Below are 20,997 nucleotides of genomic sequence, written 5' to 3'. Positions count from 1 at the left end.
TAACCTCCCTTGCCACCTGTACTTTCCCATGTCTCGTAACTAATGTACTGTTCCAGAGTGAGGGGTCACTAGTGGAACCTACACCTCTACTTACCATCTTTTTCCTGCAGTGTCTAGGATAGTTCTTTCTGTCCTTGACACCAGGGTGCTGTGTATCTAATATATCTCACTGAGCCAGCACTTATACCTCTGCATTTTTATTTCCATAATTGGATTTTTACTTTGCCACCTAATTTTAAAAGGCAGGGGTGGGAGTAGTCAAACAGGACATTCTTAGCATGAGGATTAAACATTGTTATAGAAAAAAATGCATCATTTTTGTTGGTACTTATGACTTCTTTACTAAGACTTTGAGGACTAATTTGGCATATATGCACAATATTTATATACAACTACTGTATTTGGTCTCTAGATTCCACCTAGAAGGTACTTGCTATTCCACTGCAGCATGGGAAGTTATTCATATTGAGACAGTATGCTAATACTAAGACTCTGGCATCTGGATCGACTGTAGTAAGTTGCTATTGAAGTTGGGTAATTAGAACCTCCTAGATAACAGCTCACAAGTTGCTGGAGCTTCAGTATATACTGAACACAGTTCTCTGGGTTCCCCCCCACACACACACACCCATACTATTTTATTTATTTAGACCTTGTCACTTAGGTGTTTTTGTTTTCAGGCTTTTGGAGACAGGATCCTGCTATGTAATCCAGGCTGGCCTGCAACTGTCAGTCCTCTGGCTCAGCCTCCCAAGTTTTGAAATTTCAGGCATGCACAACATTTGGCTCTCTGCTGGTGTTTTTAAACACTTTGCCCTTAATTGGATCAACTGTTCCATGGGCTCTCCTGTACTGAGGAACTTACTCTTCTATTTCATTCTTTAAAAGAATAAGTATTTATTTATTTGAGAGAGACAGAGTGTGTGTGTGTGTGTGTGTGTGTGTATGCGCGCGCACGCGCACATTCATACACACCAAGGCCTCTTGCTACTGCAGACAAACCCCAGACAAATGGACCACTTACTTCATCTGGCTTTATGTGGGTGCTGAGGAATTGAACCCTGGCTGGTAGACTTTGTAAACAAGTGCCTTTAACCACTGATCAATCTCTCTAATCCCTATTTCTTTCATTTTTATTTATTGATTTTAGAGAGAGAGAGAGAGAGAGGGTGCACCAGGGCCTTCAGCCACTGCAAACAACCTCCAAATGCATGCGTCCCCTTGTGCTTCTGGCTTACGTGGGTCCTGAAGAATTAAGCCTGTGTCCTTTGGCTTTGCAGGCAAGTGTCTTAACCACTAAGCCATCTCTCCAACCCTTTATTCTTTTATTTTAATGTATTTTTTTATGGAAAAGGGAGAGAGAGAAAGAGAGACTTGGCATGCTAGGGCCTCCACCCACTGCAGCCTTGTGCACTTGGGTCAGCTTGTGCATCTGCTTACATGAGATCTGGAGAGTCAAACATGGGTCCTTGGGCTTCACAGATGAGCGTCTTAATCTCTAAGCCATCTCTCCAGCCCATATTTCATACTTTTAATGTTAAACATTGGACGCCTATCATAAATTAAAAGTATCTCATTCTTTGGCTGAAAATTCAGACCATGTATTTAAGTTGCCTGAATCAACTAGCACTAATTTGGAGTTTGATTTAGTAAACATGGATTTTGTTAATTTATAGGTTTGAGGGTTGGCGTATTTATATAGGAGCATTGTTTATACCTTCATAGCCAATGATTTCCTTTTAGTTTTTGTGTTCTTCATGAATCTTTTGTGTCATCTGTGTTCATTATCCTAGGAGTTGAAATTACATCTTGGGTATTTTGTAAGTGCTAGATATGTTCCCATGGTTCCAAAAAGGGGTTCTCAGAAGACTAACCAAAAGCTGAAGATATATCTGATTGTTTTCTCTCTGCCCTGAAGTATTGGACAGGTTTTTGCAAACATCAGTGTTTGCTCTGATGCTCCACCAGACTGTCCCAGAAAATTCTTTTTAACAGATTCATACTTCCTTTACAGATTTTTGGGCCTTCTCTGGCCACACAGATCCCTCCAGGAAGACTGAAAGGAAGGGAGACCCACTCCTCTCCAGCTCTGCTCCTTCCTTCCTAGTTAAGTGGCACCACAAGATGGTCAATTCCAATGCTGCAGATGCATTAGGGTACCAGCTCTTCTTTATTCATGTAGACCTTGTTCTGTAGCTGCTGTGAGAAACCACAGCCCTGAACTCAGGTCATGCTCACAAGCAGCAACTAGAGTATGGGTTCATACTTAACCTGTTCCATCTGATGTGGGTTTGACCTCATTATATGGTTCTCTTCCACTCCCATTTTACTTCTGTATACCAACAATATAGACTTTGGAACAAGTTTCGTGGTAGTTCTTAAAGGTTACTTGAATTCGTGTGAAGTTGAAAAACTTTTTCAACCCTATGTTGGAAAACCCTCAGTCCAATATGCTCAGCTCCATAAACTCCTATCTTGTAGGCCCTGTAGCTGGGAAAGACGAGCTGTCACTGTTCACTCCAGATATTATGTTCTACCAAGCCCCAGAACAGAAGGAAAAGGAATTTTTGCCCCTGTTGTGCAAGCATGACATTAAAATTCCTTACAAACACTACACAATCAGAAGTATCTTTTGCAGATCTTCTTGGACCTCTCATACCAACCTCAGGATATAGTAAAGAGAGTCAATCAGAATATCTGTTTAATTTTTTTTGCCCAGCTGTTTACAGTGACCTCCAGAGCTCCTTGTCATTTCCCTCTCCCCATTTTAGCTCACTCCTTTGCGTTCTTGGATTATTATTTATGTGTTTGAAGAATTCATTTGAAAGTGTAAGGATGTATTTCCAATTCTCCATTGGCTTTTAGAAGGTCTAGTCTTTTTAGATACTTCTGGTTTGGAGTGTTGTCATGATCTGGCACTATTTTTTTATGGGACATGCAGGTGTCCATCTCTGAATTCTAAGCATCCACCTTCTAAGGTAGATAAGAGCATTTTTTTAATGTAATGTCTCTAATGTAGGAATCTAAAAGTTAAGCTTTTATAGATTTTACTTACTGAGTTACATTAAAATTGCTGCTATATGTGTTGACCTGAATGTGCTGATGGATTTCAGAGGTTGATGAGTTCTGGCACATTTCTTCCAACCAGAAGTTTTTCATTTGGATGTGGGCGACACTCTTACTCATCTCCATTAGTGAGATCACTGATTGACATTACTTTCTGTCCACTTCATTTCGCTTCTTAATTGCCTAGTTTTGGATCTCATGAGTGGACAGGTCTTAGAGTCCAGAAATACTCACATAGGCATGGCACTTTACAGTTTATGTAATCCTTTCTCGTGCATCTTCTCACATTATTTAAAAATTCTTACAAGACAGGGAATCTTCATATATATATATATATATATACACACACACACACACACACACACACACACTTCAGAGGCTTGGTATCTTCCAGTTTGAAACCTGGTTCTGCCATGTAGTAATGTGACCTAAAAGAAATTTTTCTGAACTTCAGTAGCCTGGCAGCATTCAGATAGCACTTTACAGCTTACCATAGACATTAGCCTAGCCCACTACTATGAAGAAGCCACAGATGATCATTCTACTTTTACATAAAAGACTTAGAAGATTGTGGCTTTCCTGAAGTCCACCATATCTTTGTAGAAGATATCTTTTTCTTTATATATGAAAACATTGAAAAAAAAAACATTTGCATCTTACAAACAACATCAGATTGAGAAGGTGAAGCTGATTTTCTTTACCAAGCCATATTTTTTTTTGTCTAAAAGAACCCTCAGAGATGATGAAATGCATGCAACCAGCAGACTCTCTTGTTTTCATCTGCATTAAGTACTTCTCCCTTGCCTCAGATAACCATCCTTGGAAGGTGGTTCTTAAGAACCCAGACCGTGCACATGGCTCACCTCTACTGCATTTTTAAAGTTGGATGTGAAGGGAATTGTCACTAACAGAGACTTAACCTGATCTTTATTCTCTTTTAAGTCTTACTTTTTACACCATCTGTTAGTTGTTCTTGGTTTTGGCAGGTAATATAATATGTGCTTTTAAGAGCACAGCCTCAGCAGCCATATTACCTGGACCCATGCCCCGCCTCTGTGGACTAGCTGTGTGCCTTCGTGTGACTCAGCTTTCAACTATAAAATGAAAATGGTAACAGCACTTGATTGATAAGTTCTTTGAAAAAAAAAATGAACGAATCCATGTAAAGCAGTTAGAACAGCTAATATCTGTTCTGGAAATTCATAGTAATATAATAGGAAAGTGGGTGGTGATAGCAGTGAGAAGTGGCAGTTGATGGGGAAACACAGAAGATAGAGAATAAAAAAAGTACAGGAGGCCTTCCACTCTAATGTTGAAAAGCCTTGCTGCGCATTTAGGATGTGCCCAGTTCTATAACAGGTATACCACAGCCCTTTCCTCTCACCTCACAGCATCCCTAAAAGTGGGTATTCTTGACCCTCTTCCAGAAAAGAAACAGGCTCAAAAGTAGAGATTGGCTTGAGGTGCATAACTAATAAAAGCAGAACAGAGTTTGGGACCTTTGGTTCCAAAGCCTCTGTATTTGTGACAGAGCAGGGCTGGCTTCAAGGAGAGTGCAACAAACTGCAAGGCATTTCAAATGATAATTGGAATAACAGTCACTTTGAAGTGGCAGTGGATGCTAAAATGAGTAAAAACATATTTAGTAGAAGCTTCAACAATTCTAAATGACTCATTCCCCAAAGTTCATGCTACTGTTGTATGGGAATCTATGAAAAGCCAGGTTTTAACAATGCCTCTTGTTTATAAATGTATGAGGTGATTGAAGATATCCCTCATATCCATTCTGTACTCCTTCATACCATCTTACCCTCCGAACATTATCATCCCAGTAAGATTATAAAATTACATCCTAGTTGACCTCTATTTGTCCAGTTCCTTCAACACCAGTCTCCTCACCACTGTCAGAAAGCGCTGTCTCAAACACCTGCCTCACCATGTCATCCCCTTCTTTGAAACCCTCCAAGGCTCTCCTTTGCTCTCCAAATAAAACCCAATTCTTGGTTTGGATTTAAACCCAGGTAACCTGGCCTCTACCTCCCTCCCCACCTTAATCTTCAGTCATAGTTTCAATACATTCTGAGCTGTGAAATGGACTTTCTGTCATCTTTGGCATTGCTCAGTATTCCCTCTGTCCTCATAGACTTCTGCCACCCTCTGTCCTTCACTTTCACTGTAGACTTTGCTGACTTGGAGTTTTTTTGACTTGCTGCACCCCCGTGCCCTAATGCCTGTGCTGTGAGGGATCAAACTGGTTCTGCCCTCATTATCATGGTGCTGGCTAACTCCAGACCACAGTTCATGTTCTTCCTCTCCTATCCAGCTTGTGAGCTCCAAAAAGGGCCTGAAATCACTTCTCAAGCTGCAGCAAAGGGCCAGTACAGTAACAATGACTATATTAACTGAATTTGAACAAGGAGGTACTGGTATCCAGGCATGAGTAAGGTGATCACTCTCATCTCTAAGCTCAAATTCATCTAGTAACACAGGCAGAAACAAGATCTTAATCATCTCTCTTTGCAGAGCCACCCCACAGTTTGCATGCTGCAGTCATGTACCCAATGGCTATTGAAGCAGTTAATTGGGAGCTGCCATGGAAAGAAAGTAAAGGAATTGATGTTGAGCCACTAGATAAGACCAACACAATGCTTTTTCTACTGTGCTCTCCTATACCATCCTGTATTTCTTTGTGAGACTGGCACTTTTATTATGTTTAGTTTACAGTTACAAAATCATGTTGGGAGAAAGGAAGTCACCATACCAAACACACATAGCTAACATGAAGAAGAACTGGGTTTCTGATAACCTGTGCCCCAAGTTCATGCCTGCATGATGAGCTTCCTCCTGGGCTGCTTCAGCAGGTGTTAACTTGACTCACAAGTAGATGACAGCATTACCACTTACTTCCCTTTTCTCTCAGGATACCCCTTCCTAGTTTTCCTTCCACATATGAGAGGTCCACCTTTGTCTCTTCTACAAGATTTATCTACTCTGCTTACCTTAAATCATAAAAGCCCCTGAGTTTCTTCCTCATCCTCTGTTCTTCATGCTCTTTCTGGACACTATAGCAGTACTCAGTCAGGTTTTGTATAAGGCACAGATTCTGTGACAGTAGTGTTATTCTGTTTAATTGTATTGCTTAGCACACAGGCCTAGTGCTGCACAGTGCTTGATAAACAACTTGATAACAAAATGAACACTGTGTTTCTGTGTTTAATATATGCTAGGCATTAAGGAATTATTGGTTTCCATTCATTTACTCCTCAGTGAGTAGGGAGCTATTGTTTCCCTCATTTCATTGGTGAGTAAACTGAAGCACAGGAGTTGGACATATACTCAAAGGCCAGAGATAGAAAGCCAAGGAGCCAGGAACACAGGCCATTGGTTCAAGTTCATGTCAGTACCTATATAATGTACTACTTCTCTGGTTAGCTCTTGAAACCCTCAATCCAAGGCAGAGGCCTCTTTTCATCCATGTGTTTTCTCCCTGGCAGAGCAGTTAGCTATGATTATTTACACAGAAGTCTCCTCCACCAGACTGACAGACCCACACCCCTGGGACCTGGCACAGTAAAGACAGTAAATGTTATGAATGAACCACAAAATAACCCTATGAGGTGGAACATACTATCCCTACTTCCTACATTGATAAACTGAGGGTCAGAGTCATTGAAATCTGTTGTACTACATACCTATGACCTGTACATGGGCCTATCTCCAAAGCAAATATTTTCTTCCAAAGTGTGTTTTCAGCAAACCTGCATTTAGGTACCATTTACGTGTTCCTCGTCTTATGGAGATCACATTAGCTTTAGCTCACCCATTCATCATTGAAGCCTTCTGTTAAATATGATTCTTAGCCTCTACCCTTAACCCAGAACTCCCAGATAGAGTGAGATGGAACCACCAGTGTCAGTGTCAGAGTTTCAAGAGCTGTGGGAACTCAAAAGAGGTTCCTAGCCTGGGGATCAAAAAGTCCTCTGGATAAGCCCCATCTGAGAGCTGTGTACTTAATGGGCCTGGTAAACAGAGGACCTGAGGTCTCCAGGCCCTGCTAACATTACGTGTCTTGCTTGAACACATACTGGCAACATTTGCAGGCGACTTTTCTGACAATTTGCAACAGATGTACTCAAACTTTTCCTCTGTGTTTGGTGGATCAGAAGAAGCACATGTAAGGAGCAATAAGTGAGTAGCCAGGAACTGGCTATATGTGCAGAGACAAATGCCAAGGACTCAGCTATTAACATTCTGTGGAAGCCATAGTCTACCTAGCTGGGTCAACATGGTCATTTTCTCATTTCAGAACATTACTGATACAGCCGGTCTACCTTGCTTAATGATACCGGTGAAGAAACTGAGGCCCATAACAATGAACTGCTTGCTTGCCCAAAGCCTCCATTCTGGCATGTCTAACCATAGCACGTATCAGCAAAGAACTGTTTTGTGTAGCTAATGGCTTCCATGCCTCAAGTTTCAGAAAGGATACATGTCATTAGTTTCTTCCATGCTATTATGGGATAAGCACAGAGGGAAGAATATGTTCTCTGGAATTAAAAGTGATAATGCACCATAGAGGACTCCTGTTGAGAACCAGTCTTAATAAAAAAAAAAAAATGGGGGGGTGCAGAAGCAGCCTTGTAAGGTATACCCCAAGTACTAGAAGCCCTAAGAGGAGATAGAGGTGAGGTTGTGTTTCCTAGAGAGCTTTGGGTGTCCCTAGGCTGTGCTGCTCCATTTTTGCTGTCTTGGTTGGTGCTTTGTACTTTGAGTTATAAGTAATGAAGCCTATGGTCTCCTGAGTCTAGACAGGTAGGTGGAGCAATTATGGTGGTCTAGGGAGAGGCAGCTCATAGTCCTCCTCAATCTTGAACAATCTGGACATGGCTGGAAGATTTCTTGTCCATGAAATCTACCAGAATTTGGGTTCTGGTGGGAATTGTCATATTAGGGTTCAAAGGCACCTAGGAAAGTACTTCCTGTTGTCAGCTTCCAGATCCCCAGTCTTCCTTCTCATGGAGGCCAAAAGGGTGCTGAGAAAGGAAGTTTTCCTCTCTGGAATGTGATGGCAAAGAGGAAGATTCATTCACTTAACTACTTAGTAAACAATACCCAGAATTTATTGAGAGGTAACTGTACCAGTCACTAAGAAGAACTTTAAGTAAATTATATTGAATGCTTCCAGTGAGCCAGTAAGTACTAATTTTACCCCAGCTTATGGAAGAGATGTGATGAGTGCAGGACTCCAGTCCATGGCCCTGCTCAGTCCTGACTCTGAATAGAAGGTGCTGAATATATTGAAGGAGTGCCAGACACTTGATCGTCAGTGAGAACACAGTGTAGTCAGTCCTGAAGCTATAGAACTATGAAATTGAGTGAAGAATCCCTAAGAAAGAGGTTCAGACAGTGAAAAATTCACTCACCCCTCCAGTGGGCCAACTCAGATAACTGGCAGAGAAAGTGGCCCTAGTTCCATTTCCTTAGTCTCCAGCCAGCCTCCTCTGTAGAAAGAACAGCCCTCCTCACACTACCAGTATGGCCCTAGGAGGGTTTCCTTCCTCTCTGCACCTTAGTTTCCCCTGATATAAATTAGTGATGAAGGTGGGTGGCTGTAAGACTTCAGAGGACATTGCAGATGCTCATGGAGAGCTCTCTTGTGCCCCTGACAGGAAATAGTGACACCTGTATTGGAAAGGATGAGTAAGTTTTCCAGCTGACTTAACTGTCCTGGCACTGGGATCCTGAAGAAATCTGGTATCTGTGTATCAGTGCCACCTACTACTATTAGAGAAGAATGGACCTGGCAAGCCCTTAGCAAGTTAGGGACCTAGGAACTACCAAGTCCACACACAATCACACTGTGTGACCCACAGGAAACGGTGGGAGGAGAATGTAAAAACTTAAGTGCAAGATGACAGCAAAGAAAGATGACCTGTGGGTGTCAGGCTTCTCCTGTCCAAATCCATCTTCCCTTTGAAGTTTGGTCCATGGCCTGGATGTTACAATTCCTTGCTATTCTCTGAAGAAAGGTCTGTTCTCAGATCTGGGCTGATCTGGCCCAGAATAAAGACTGAATTCCCTTCCTACCCATACTCTCCTTTTGGTGACCTAGTCACTGTTGACTCTACACAATCTGACTCTGTTTCTAGAAAGCAAGCCTTTAGATGGTTGATGAATCTCCCAAAGTCACATTGTCAGTGACAAAGTATGGCAACCTTCCCAGCTGAGACTTTGATTGGGCTTAGGTGGGTGGAGGCCTTCCTGCCCTCTTAAATCTCCTTGTCTTTCTGTCCTAACTCAACATCACCAATGAGGCTCCAAGCAGGGAAGGGGGCAATAACCTGGAATCTGGTTCTTAAAGTCACTATTTCCACAGGCCCTCTTGGGAGATGGATCCAGGTAAGGGTAGTCCAAAGAAGGTCAATCTATGAATCAGCCCCCAGAGTCCTAGGAGAACTGCACACATTCTGGACCTTTTCCTCTGCCTGGCCAGTTCTGAGTCTCAGAAAATTGTGAGAACAACTTTGACATTTTTACATGGAAGAGAGGTCAGAAGGGAAGCTGGTCCCAAGATAAAAAACAGTAATTTTCTTGTTCTCCTGTCATAAGCAGTTAGTCATAGTAAGTGAAAGGATTCTGTTCAAATAACTATAGAATTTTCCAAGGATGTATGTTTAGGAAACAGAACTATAGAAAGTAAAGTACATCTGCAACACTTACTCAAGAGATGTCACAGTTGTGAATAAAGTCACATTCTCCAGAGTGGAAACATCCATGTTGTAAAGATAGGTAATTTTCTCAATTAATTTCTAAAGACAGTTGAATTTCCAAATTTACTTTTTTTTCTTAACTACCTTTAAACTTAATTATGTTTAATAAAATGTTTATCCAGGAAACTATATTTTGAAAGTAGCCATAAGACTTGAAAAAGAACAAGGAATCAGAAGTATTGCCTGCCCTCCCAACTAGTAATACAATTAAAGTACTGACACTGGAGAAAGAAATGCAAACAGTTCCCTAAAAAAAGAAGTACTGAAAACAACCAGTTTTATCTGAGTATTTAGTATATGGTCAATGGAGAATTGGTAGATCATGAAATAGTGCTATAATTACTAGCCAATCACTTGGGGAAAAATAAGTTACAAATTTCCATGACTTTCATCAAAATTAATTTCAATCAAACTGATAGCATGAAGCAGACTATGAAAAGACCTAATTAAAATATAAGTGAATGCTATTTTACAAGTTTGTATTTGGACAATACTTAAGTAAGATACTGGAAACACACATGATTTATAAAGAAAAAAAAGCTTGACTACCTAAAAATGTATAAAACTCCAGCATACTAGTAGAAAGCAGGTTCAACAAAAACAGCAGTGTAAGGAAGCACAGAAGATTTAACAGAGGAGGTGTCTGTCTGGTCTATGGATAGCTATTAAAACTAAGGGAAAGAGGAGCCTTATGATGAAAAAAAAAGGATATATTCAGATCACAAGTGACGAACACATTTAAAACTGGAGTAACTTAAGGAATGGTAAATGACTGTACCATTGAAATAGTACTTCTCTTACTTGAATTGGCAGCGGTTAAAACAATCAGCACGATGTACATCTGCTGAGTGTCTTAACACAGCCATTCCTGAGGGCTGCTTGACAAGTAGCTAGCAAAAGCCTTGTTTAGGAAAATTTCTGTTCATCAATTTCATTCCTAGGAGTTTATCCTAAAGACATAATTGGGCAGATTCACAAGGGATAGTCATGGTAGCAATGTTATTAAAGCAAAAAGTGAAAACTAACTATAAACGGCTAAATAAGATATGTCCATACCTTGGGATAGTAAACAATTTTTAAACGATTATGTAAATATTGTTGATTAGTGTGGAAAATACTTAGATTTGTAAACAAAAGATATGTTTTTGTACACGAAAAAGTTTAACAAAAATATATCCCAAATATACTGTACTAAATTGTCTAAAATATTATAACATGTTTACTTTGTCAGAACAAACACTAACAGCTTGCTCTTGGAAAACATAAGCTCTCACATAGGGGGTTCTTTTCCTGGAAGCCTTCTTTACTTCCCCCATTCCCAGGACTCCCACTGGAACTCCATTCCCACTATAAAGTCACTGGTAGGTGACTATGTACCTAGTTGTCCAATGAGCTCTGTGAGGGCCCATCACAGTTGATTATCTCAGGTCCTTAGGCCCTTACACATACTAGGAGCTCAACAAATGCGGAACAAAAAGATGAGGAGACAGAAGTGGGAAGAGTAGAAGTTGGATCTGAATTTCTTCCTCAAGGCTGGCAGTGCTGTGGCCCCAGGCAAGTTACTGGACTTGCTGAAATTCCACTGGCCACGCTTCTGTGTGAGTGTGAAAAATTACACCTCCCTAAACGATGGCCTTCCAAGAAACGCAAGCTACACCTAAGGGCTAGCAGAGTGGCTGTGTGCACGATCCAAAAAAGAACCAAAATGATGCTGGGCATATGAAAGCAGTTCTCAAGCTGTAGCTTCGCCGGGTCCAAAGGAGCGCTGAAGCTGGGGCTTGGGGGTCCGGGTTAGCGGTTCCAGACACACTCGCAGCACTGGTGCCCTCTCTCCTCCTACAGTCCTCGGGCCCTCTCCTCCGCTGCTGGAGGAAGGGGCCTGGGGCAGCTGCGTCCAGCCCCAGCGGGCGAAGAGAAGGGCCCTGGCGTCTGGTTGGAGCGAGCCCGCAGGCCTGGGAGCTGGGCGGAGTAATCCAGGTTTGCGGTTTTGCTGTTCTGTGCTCTTGTAAGAGTTGGGACAACTGTTCCACGCGGTTTTTCACAAGTGAAATAAAAGGACCTGCCTCTTGGAGGCTGATGCGACTTCCTAAACCACTGTGCCGATACTGGCTCCTCACCCGAAGAGAGCTCGAAAAGCCCAGAGTCACAGCGAGTTTTCTTTTCCTGGCTCCGCAATTGTGCTCTTTCTCTGACCCTGGCCTGGACCAGATCAGTGGCTTTGACTGCGAAAATGGTCCATTTTAATGGGGACAGCGACAGCAAGCAAGGCTGTGCCTCTACCATCCAGCCTGGGGCGCGTGCGGCTGAGGGTCTTAACCAGAGGGGCTGTAACTTGAGCTGGAGGAAAATGTTGGGTATGCTAGTGCACACGTGAGTGTCCACGCGGGAGCAGGAGCTACCGTGGTTGTGCGGGGAAACGCAGGTCGGCGACTCGCCGAGCTTCTCCCAAAGGCGCCTTCCTTACCCTCTCCTCGCCCCTTCTCAGGTGAAGACTTTCAGCCAAACTAACGGAATCCAGAGCGGTGGGAAGGAGTGAATGTGGGAGATGCGATTCCGTCCCGGAGCCACCGGTTTGAGGATAATTACTTTTAATGTCAGAAAGATTTAGTTTAATATCATCTCTATTAGGCTGCCGGGAGGGTAATTAAATGGGACGCGCCACAGCCGGCAAACAGATGGCGTCTGCTTGCTTGGAGGCCTCGGGCAAACAGCGCAAAAGTCAACGCCTCCCAGGTCCCCTATGGGTCCTCCAGTCCTTCTTGAATCCTTGTCCCCAACCCCAGCCTGATCGCAGGTCCCCACTAACGCCGTCCCTTTGGACCTCATGGTTTGGGTGTGAGCGAAGTATCAAAGGAGTCCTGGGATATTTTCTTGGCTGGGTGCTCTCCCCTCGGCCTACCAGCCCATGGCAGAGGCCCCAGCATATGACTCTGAACTGAGGACACGGCTGAATGTGTGAGGCCATCTCTCTCTGGAAACTTATTTGTGGTGCTTTCTTTGCAAAGATCCCCGCCTGTGGGACAGGGCTGTGGGTGAAGGAGAGCATACTGTGTGCGGGTATACCCAAGTCTTGGTGTGTACCTAAAAGGGTAGTATTGGGATGTGAGGTCACTCACCAAGAGGGTGTCTCAGGAGAGCTTGCTTATAAGAATGCCTTGAGGTCAAGCTTTCTGAGTCCCTTGGGTTGGGAAGTCAGTATCAGAGGTGAGTGCGCCCCTATAGACGCTCAATTCGTGTGTGTGTGTGTGTGTGTGTGTGTGTGTGCGCGCGCGCGCGCGCGCGAGTGCGTCTACACTGGCTAAGAGATCATTGGGTGTGAAGTCACACTCAGGTGTGTGTGTGTGCGGGGGCAGTTCTGCTGCCTCTGCCTGGGTGCTCTCCCTACCGCCCGCTGCTAGGCTGGGGTTACTGCCTTTAACTCTCGCCCTTTCCGACTGCAATTTCACGGGAGGAAGGACTTGCTCCTGTGGTGACCAGGAAGCTGGGCAACCACATCCTTTCCTGTTGTGGGTGGGTACAGGAATCCTGGCCCAGGACAGGTTATACCATCCGCACACATTCACAACCTCAGGCTCTCAAAAGGGGATATGAATTCGAGCAAAAAGAACGAAAAGGTCTGAGGAGATAACCTAAGGTTGAGCTGTCTGATTTCCAGGACGCCGGGCTCCCGCTCCAACGTAAAGGAGTTTCCTTTCAGGTCTGTTGCAAAGCTCAAGTTTTCTAGACCAGAGTGGACGAATCATATTTAGGTTACCGCTCTCCAGAAAACTAAGGGGATTTGTGTAGTTTATTTCGTTTGGACATTAAAATAATTTCTGGAAAAAATGTCAAAAAAAGAAGGGTGAGGGGAGGAAGAGGAGGAAGCTCTAGAAATGCACCTGGAGGCCCCGCCTGAAGAATCCGGCTGCGGTCCGTGATTTTCGCCCATCCCCCATCCCTCCAGCTCAGATGTCGGTGGATTTATTCCACCACACAACTTTCAGGTGTTGCAAGCCCAGAGTGCAGGTCCTGAGCGCAGGGTCCTCTCACAGAGGACATATTACCCTAGGTTGTTCTTGCCCTCACTTCACAGGGAGGCCCTCGCACGAGGTGACCCTTTTCTCTCTCTCAAACTTGGCGAAATTCTCCAGGAGCCGGCGAACAGGTTTCTTGTCTATACTGTTCAGGTCCTTTGAGTCGGGCCTGGTGAACTTTATGGAAGTTCTCCATCCGGTTCTTCACCATATCATACCCTCCTCACCTCTCCTCCAGTCTGATCTTCCGTTGGCTCTTCCCGAGCGCCAAGTCCTGCAGTTGGAGTCAGGGGGATCTTGCCTTGCTCCCCTCCCCCACCTAGGCCCGCGCTCCAGGGGTCCGAAACTGCGGGATCAGCTGGGCGCCGCCCCGCGGTTCTACCTGGTGGGAGGGGCTGCAGACCGGTGGCTCTAAGCCCTGGGCTAATTTTGCGCGCCCAGGAGGTGGATGTCCTGGGATCCAGTGGACTAGACCCTTTAGGCCCCCTGAGATTCTAATGAGCAGGGCGAAAAGGCACGGCAGGGAATAGAGGGGTAGGGGAGAGGAGCTTACTTTTCTTACTAAAATGAGCTTCCTTTACTCTGAAAGAGATTAAAATAGGCATTTTAAAAAATGAGGGCAATGTTATATTAAAGGCAAAACCAGAAAGAAAAGAACCAGGGAAACCGAAGGCAGCCCCGTCCGAGGATCACAGCATTTATTCTAGATGTTGCTATTAAAAGGAAAACAAAATTGGAAAGCCGTTACCTCCTCAGCAGATGGAGCTTTTCCTAGGGCGGTGATCAGCACAGGTAGAGGAAGGCAAAAGTCAAACTGATGCCCGAGTTGTGGGGAGGGGGCCCCGCAGCGGCCTTGTCTCCTGCTGGGCAAGAGGAAGGGACAGTTGCACGGCCAAGAGGCCCTGGAAAGGCGCAAAGGCGGTCTTACTTTCGTAAAAGGTAAAAATTAACTGTTCGTTAATTTCGAACGATGACAAAAGGAATTCAACCTCCACAGAAAAGATACCGAAAGCAGAAGTGAAAGAAAGGGTCCCAGTGACAGGGACTTAGAAAGGAAAAGCTGAGACCACGCGGCTCAAGGCAGGCGTCAGCAGGAAGAGCAACCTCATTTCTCCTCTGTGCTCCTCTTTTAATGACGAAGATCCTAATAAGTCACACTTATCCTCCGCGATGCCTATCATATCAGTACTTCCCAAGTGAAGGAACTGAGAGTTAAAGGCGGCAGGGGTTGGGGAATGCAAAGCAGCGCTCAACTAACTTGCAAAAACGTCGGACTTGGGAGCATACCGACGCAGAGCCACAAGGAAGCAAGAAAAATCATCTTGGCATGTATGTCATAAATACCCTCCCTTGCCCAGTTCAGCACCCTCGATCCACTCTCACCCCAGCAGCGGTAATTGAATTGTCTCTTGCCCCTAACCAGCCCCAGGCCTCCAGGGCCACTTGGGAAGCTCGGCCTTGCCCAGCGCCCCCAGCCAGAGCACTGTGCAGCCCGCTCCCCAGAAACCTAGGGGTTACACTCGTCTACTCCGACAGGCGCACCGGACATGGTAATTAAGAGCAATTCACACGCTCTTGGGCGCACGGAAACTTCTTGTCACGATATTTCCAACGCTCCTCCTCGCACACTTTTTTTTCCCACTCCTTCCCTGGCTTGCCCCCTCCCTTCCCTGAGACACACAGTGGAGCTTTTGGAGTTTCGAATCTTTCGGACACTGTAGAATGAGGGGCTCCCCGGGAGCGGACCTGGCCAATCAGAGCGCTGACTGCCTCCCCTGGCCAATGGCAGGCGCCACATTGTTGTCCAATTCTGTCTAATGGAGCCCTAAGGAGCAACAATAGAGCTAGCGAGAGGCTCATTGAGTGTCTAGCAGCGCCGGGCAACTGGGCCAGGGCTGAGCACCGCATCAGGTGCGCACCGCGAGGGGACCTGGCCGGGCGAGAGTGGTGCGGCGGGTTCCAAACATCTGGCCTCTGGCCGGGATTTCCGACAGGTCTGGACTTCTCTGGGTTCTGAGGGGGTCCTGAAGTTCGAACATGGTGACTGCAGGAGGGTGACGTGGTCAGATCAGGGGCCTGGGACAAGGGGAAGAGAGGCCAGCCGTGCCAGGACCGTGAACAGAGCTGGGAGGCGCGTGCGGCGCCGGCGGAGGAGGATCCCGGAACCCGAGGCAGGTAGCTGGGGGCCCCAGGGCGACCCGGGGTGGCGACTGGCCTGCGGCCTTTGTAGGCTAGGCCTAGGCCCCATGGGACTGCGCGGCCTGGATGATCAAGAAAAGGCACACGCGCACACAGAGGGGTCTGGGATTCTCCAGTTGAGATTCCAATGTTTGGTTCAGGACTCAGACGAGAATCCGGCCGGTGTGGCGGGCCTAGGAGGCTGTGGCGGAAGCTAGGAGGTGGGCCTGCGGGGGCCTTCCGAGGCTGCGGAGCCCAGGGGACTCATGGTCAGTTTTGCAGGCAACTCCCGGGGCTCCTTGCGGCCTCCTGGACCATCCAAGTCCCAGAATCCTGACTTTGGGACAAGGATTTGGGAATCAGCGCACCAGCGGGGTCCCAAAAGAGTCCTGGGATGAGGAGGGCGTGTCAGAGAACTCGGTCCCTAAACTGGGAGGGATGAAGAGGGGTGTGGGAGGTGGTCAGCGAAAAGATCTCCCACACTCCCCTCACTCGACGCTAAACTTTTGTCAGGGTACTTCTTCCTCCCTGTATACTCCAGACTAGGGATAACAATGGTGCCACAGGGTTTTCCCTTATCCTCATTTTCCTTTTGCTGGAGAGAGTTCCTCCCGTGTCCCTGTGTCCCACTTGTGCAAGACCCACTGGATCTTGGTCACTCATATCAGCTGTTGCTGCACGTTTTCCTTAATCCCCAAAGTAATCTTTGGGCTGGGTTTGCTTAGGCAAGGAAAGTTTCCTCAGTTGAATTTTCTCGTTAATCTTTTCTACTCCCCCTAAATTTGATTCCACACCTATTGTTTTCTCTCACTCTCTAGAGGCCCTGACTACTGAATTCCCAGAACTCAAAAGTCAGGCCTGCCTAATTTTACCTGCGAGTTAGTTTTCTAGTCCTTACTCGACTTTTAATAGAAAGAAATTCTTCTTTTCCACGCCCCCCAATTCTCCTGTTTCCACCACCCACCACTCACATTAAAAACAAGTAAGATCCCGAGCTCAACTTGATCACCGCCACACCTCACCTGCACTTGTCTCTCCTTATTACTCTTTCAACAGATTTAACCTCTTGCTCCAGCTTTGCCTGTTTCGTCTTGATATCAGCCTGTTGGTCCAAATTTTTTCTCTGTACTGGGAGTCCCATTGACTACACAATTCTGCCTTCCCATCTCACCCCAATGAACCTAAGTTTGGGGAGGAATATCTTCTTTTCTAAATCCTCCTTACATTCATCTGAACGAGTGACTTCCAAACTTTTATGTCTTTTGTTTTTATTTTTTTTCCAGAAGAACCACTAATTGAAACGAAATCTTACGCCCGAAGTATAAATCAGATATAAGAGCACCCTGAGATGGGAGTTTTGTGGGGGAGCTCGGATTTACAAGGAGGCTCCGAATACGCCTCCTCCCGGCAGTTTGGCAATTGCTAGCCAAACTTCTATGAGCAAAGTTGCAAGTGTGGGTTCCTCCAGGCTATGTTTAATTAATGCTCACGCCGATCTCTCCCCTTCCCCACCTTCTTCCACCCAGGTCCAGCCATGGAGCTGCGCTCGGAGCTACCCAGTGTGCCCGGCGCGGCCACAGCTGCGGCGACAGCGACGGGTCCTCCCGTGGCGTCGGTGGCGTCGGTGGCGGCCGCAGCTGCGGCCGCCGCGTCGTTGCCAGTGAGCGTAGCCGGAGGCTTGCTGCGGGCGCCGCCGTTGCTGTTGCGGGCCGCGGAGAAGTACCCGCGGACACCCAAGTGCGCGCGCTGCCGCAACCATGGCGTGGTGTCGGCGCTCAAGGGCCACAAGCGTTACTGTCGCTGGAAGGACTGCCTGTGTGCCAAGTGCACGCTCATCGCGGAGCGCCAGCGCGTCATGGCCGCACAGGTGGCGTTGCGCAGGCAGCAGGCGCAGGAGGAGAACGAGGCGCGCGAGCTGCAACTCCTCTATGGCACCGCCGAGGGCCTGGCACTGGCTGCTGCCAATGGCATCATCCCACCGCGACCCGCCTACGAAGTGTTTGGCTCGGTGTGCGCCACCGATAGCGGGGGCCCGGGAGCCGGAGCGCCTGCGGGTACGGGTGGTGGCGGCCCAGGCGCTGGCGGTTCAGGTGAGTGAGGTCGGGGCCCGGGCTGAAGGGGAAGTGGAGGGAGGAGCAGGGTCGCTGTAACCGTGCGCGATGCAGAGTTGACCCCCAGACACCCCATCTACTAGAGCTCACCACCCACCGTAAACCCCCCACCCCGTCTGGGGTTTTGGGCTTTATTCCTTTATCTTTCTTATTTTTCGTCCAGGACGTAGATCCCTAGTTCTCTACTCACTCTAGTAGGTCTTTTCCTCCCAAAGGTGGAAGGACTCCCATCCCATCATTCCCTTTGCCTTGCTCTCCCCTACCCCACCCCCTCGCTCTGACCCTGGCTGACCTGGAATTCACTCTGTAGTCTCAGGGTGGCCTCGAACTCACAGCGATCCTCCTACCTCTGCCTTCCGAGTACTGGGATTAAAGGCTGCGCCACCACGCCCAGCTTGCCTTGCTCTTCATTCGTCACCTTTCCCTTCTTCCCAACTTTTTTCAGAAACAACTCTCTCCAAGACTGTGGCTTTCCTTACCTACTAAATAAATTACTACATTTTCCCAGTAAGATTCTTTTTCTCACGTTCCTAACGCTGTCTAGACAAACCACAGGAGACGTCCCTTTCTATTTTCTTTCCCACACGTGCCAATTTCTCTCAGTGTTTGCTCTTTCTCTCTTCCCTGGATCTCTGACCCTTGTTTCTTTCTTTCTGAATAGACCCATCTCTTCTTCCAGATCCCTGAAGCCCTTTTCTGTGAGGAAAGAAATTAGGCCAGGGTCATGGGAAGGGGGCTTAGCTCTAAGCCTGAAAGAGAAGAACCCCTTAGGTATTAATTTGAAAAATAAACTAACTTAGAAATAGAGGTTTTTACTTCTGTCTGTAGAGAGACTTGAGACGTAATAGTCACCCAAGAGTCTTTCAGTACAGGGCACTGTTGGCTCTTAGAATCCCCTGGACAGAGTAGGATATTTTATTACAGTTATAAGATGTTAGTAGATGTGAAGTTCGTTCCTGCTGAAACTAAGCCAGGCTTGTTCTCCAGGGCAGGGCGGGCGGGATTGGAAAGGTGTTGGGGCACAGGTGTGGGAAGAACAGCACAGAATATTAAGTTTACAGAATACAAGTGGTTGAAGTTTTAGGTACAAAAAGAGCATGACTCCTAGGGACAGAGATAAAGACTCAGAGGAGTAGTGAAATCAGGATCCTGGGGCACAGCGAATGAAGGTTTAGGGGTTCGGAATGAGAGGAAACTGGTATCCTTCGCCGCTCCTCACATCCGTATTTTTTTCATCTCTCAGAGGCCAAGTTGCAGAAATTTGACCTGTTTCCCAAGACTCTGCTTCAAGCAGGACACCCGGACAGCCCACCTCCGCTGCCTGTGAAGCCCTTATCCCCGGATGGCGCGGACTCTGGTCCTGGGACATCCTCCCCGGAGGTACGGGCCGGATCTGGCTCAGAGAACGGCGATGGCGAGTCCTTTTCGGGGTCGCCCCTGGCCCGAGCCACCAAAGAGGCAGGTAGCGCAGGCACTGGTGGCGGCGGCGAAGAGGACAGCCCGGGCTCCGCTAGCCCACTCGGTTCTGAATCGGGTTCTGAGGCTGACAAGGAAGAGGCAGAGGCCACGCCGGCTTCAGGGCTGGGGGTAGGCCCGGGCCCCCGACAGCGGACGCCTCTGGACATCTTGACGCGTGTCTTCCCCGGCCATAGGAGGGGGGTCCTAGAGTTGGTGTTGCAGGGCTGCGGCGGCGACGTGGTGCAGGCCATCGAGCAGGTGCTGAACCATCACCGCGGAGGCCTGGCGGCCGGCCTGGGCCCCACTGCGCCCCTGGATAAGGCCACGGTGGGTGCAGCGGCTGCGGACGACGCGTGGCCCGGCCGCGTCGAGGCCGCAGCGGGGGGCTCGGGGCTGCCCGCGCCGCTGCAGGCAGGGCCCGCCGCACCCCCGCACCACAGACCCTTGCTGGCCGGCGCTGTGGCCCCGGGTGCCCTGGGCTCGCTGAGCAGTCGCTCGGCCTTCTCGCCGCTGCAGCCCAACGCCAGTCACTTCGGCGCCGAGGCGGGCGCCTACCCGCTGGGAGCGCCCCTGGGCCTCAGCCCGCTGCGCCTGGCCTACTCCGCCGCTGCGGCGCACAGCCGCGGCCTGGCCTTCATGGCGCCCTACTCCACCGCGGGGCTGGTGCCCACGCTGGGCTTCCGCCCGCCCATGGACTACGCCTTCAGCGATCTCATGCGTGACCGCTCCGCCGCTGCGGCCGCGGCCGTGCACAAGGAGCCCACCTACGGAAGTGGGCTGTATGGGCCCATGGTCAATGGCACCCCTGAAAAGCAGTAGGGCCCAACGCTCACCAGCCAGGCGGCCCCCAAACCTTAACCCCAGCCTGGTCGCTTCCTCTCTCCCCGAGCTCGCAGCGCCCTAGCGAGATCTTCCTGGGCCCGGAGGTGGCAGGGGGGATTGTTTTGGAGGGTGAATAGGAGGGCTGAGCTAGTAGGAGCACCCCCACACACCCCCACCCCCGCCCCGCGCAGGTGTTCACAGAGCAGGCCCGAGCTCTGGATCCAGGTTCTGCCCAGAGATTCGTTCAGCCCCTTTGTCAAAAAAAAAGGAAGGAGGGAAGGAAGGAAGGAAGGAAGGAAGGAAGGAAGGAAGGAAGGAAGGAAGGAAGGAAGGAAGGAAGGAAGGAAGGAAGGAAGGAATCAATCAATCAATCCAGGATTCCCTGAGAATTCCGAGAGCCACCACCGCGGCCGCTCTCCCTCCTGCTGCTACCTTAGCTAACCAAGCTCACCTCGCCAACTCGCGCTCTCGGACGGATGGCAGGACAGATGAAACAGGGTCTTCTGTGTGTCTCCAACTTTCCTTCCCCTTGAATTTTTTTTAAAATCCACTCTAACAAAGGTAAACTTAGGATGTCTA

The 20,997-nt window shown here is 47.7% G+C and overlaps 1 protein-coding gene across 1 annotated transcript; it reads left to right on the top strand.

Annotated features, from left to right (window-relative positions):
* Nucleotides 1-17,561: 17,561 nt before the first annotated feature.
* Nucleotides 17,562-20,586, top strand: Dmrta2 (DMRT like family A2). Its single transcript, XM_004663236.2, has 2 exons — nt 17,562-18,117; nt 19,382-20,586. The coding sequence occupies exons 1-2, from the start codon at nt 17,562-17,564 to the stop codon at nt 20,413-20,415; spliced, it is 1,590 nt and encodes a 529-aa protein (XP_004663293.1). The 3' UTR covers nt 20,416-20,586.
* The last annotated feature ends 411 nt before the right edge of the window (nt 20,587-20,997 follow it).

The sequence above is a fragment of the Jaculus jaculus genome, chromosome 5 (assembly GCF_020740685.1).
Source record: "Jaculus jaculus isolate mJacJac1 chromosome 5, mJacJac1.mat.Y.cur, whole genome shotgun sequence".
In the NCBI taxonomy this organism is placed as follows: Eukaryota; Metazoa; Chordata; class Mammalia; order Rodentia; family Dipodidae; genus Jaculus; species Jaculus jaculus.
The sequence above is the reverse complement of the archived record's forward strand: the minus strand, read 5'-3'. Positions and strand labels throughout refer to the sequence as shown.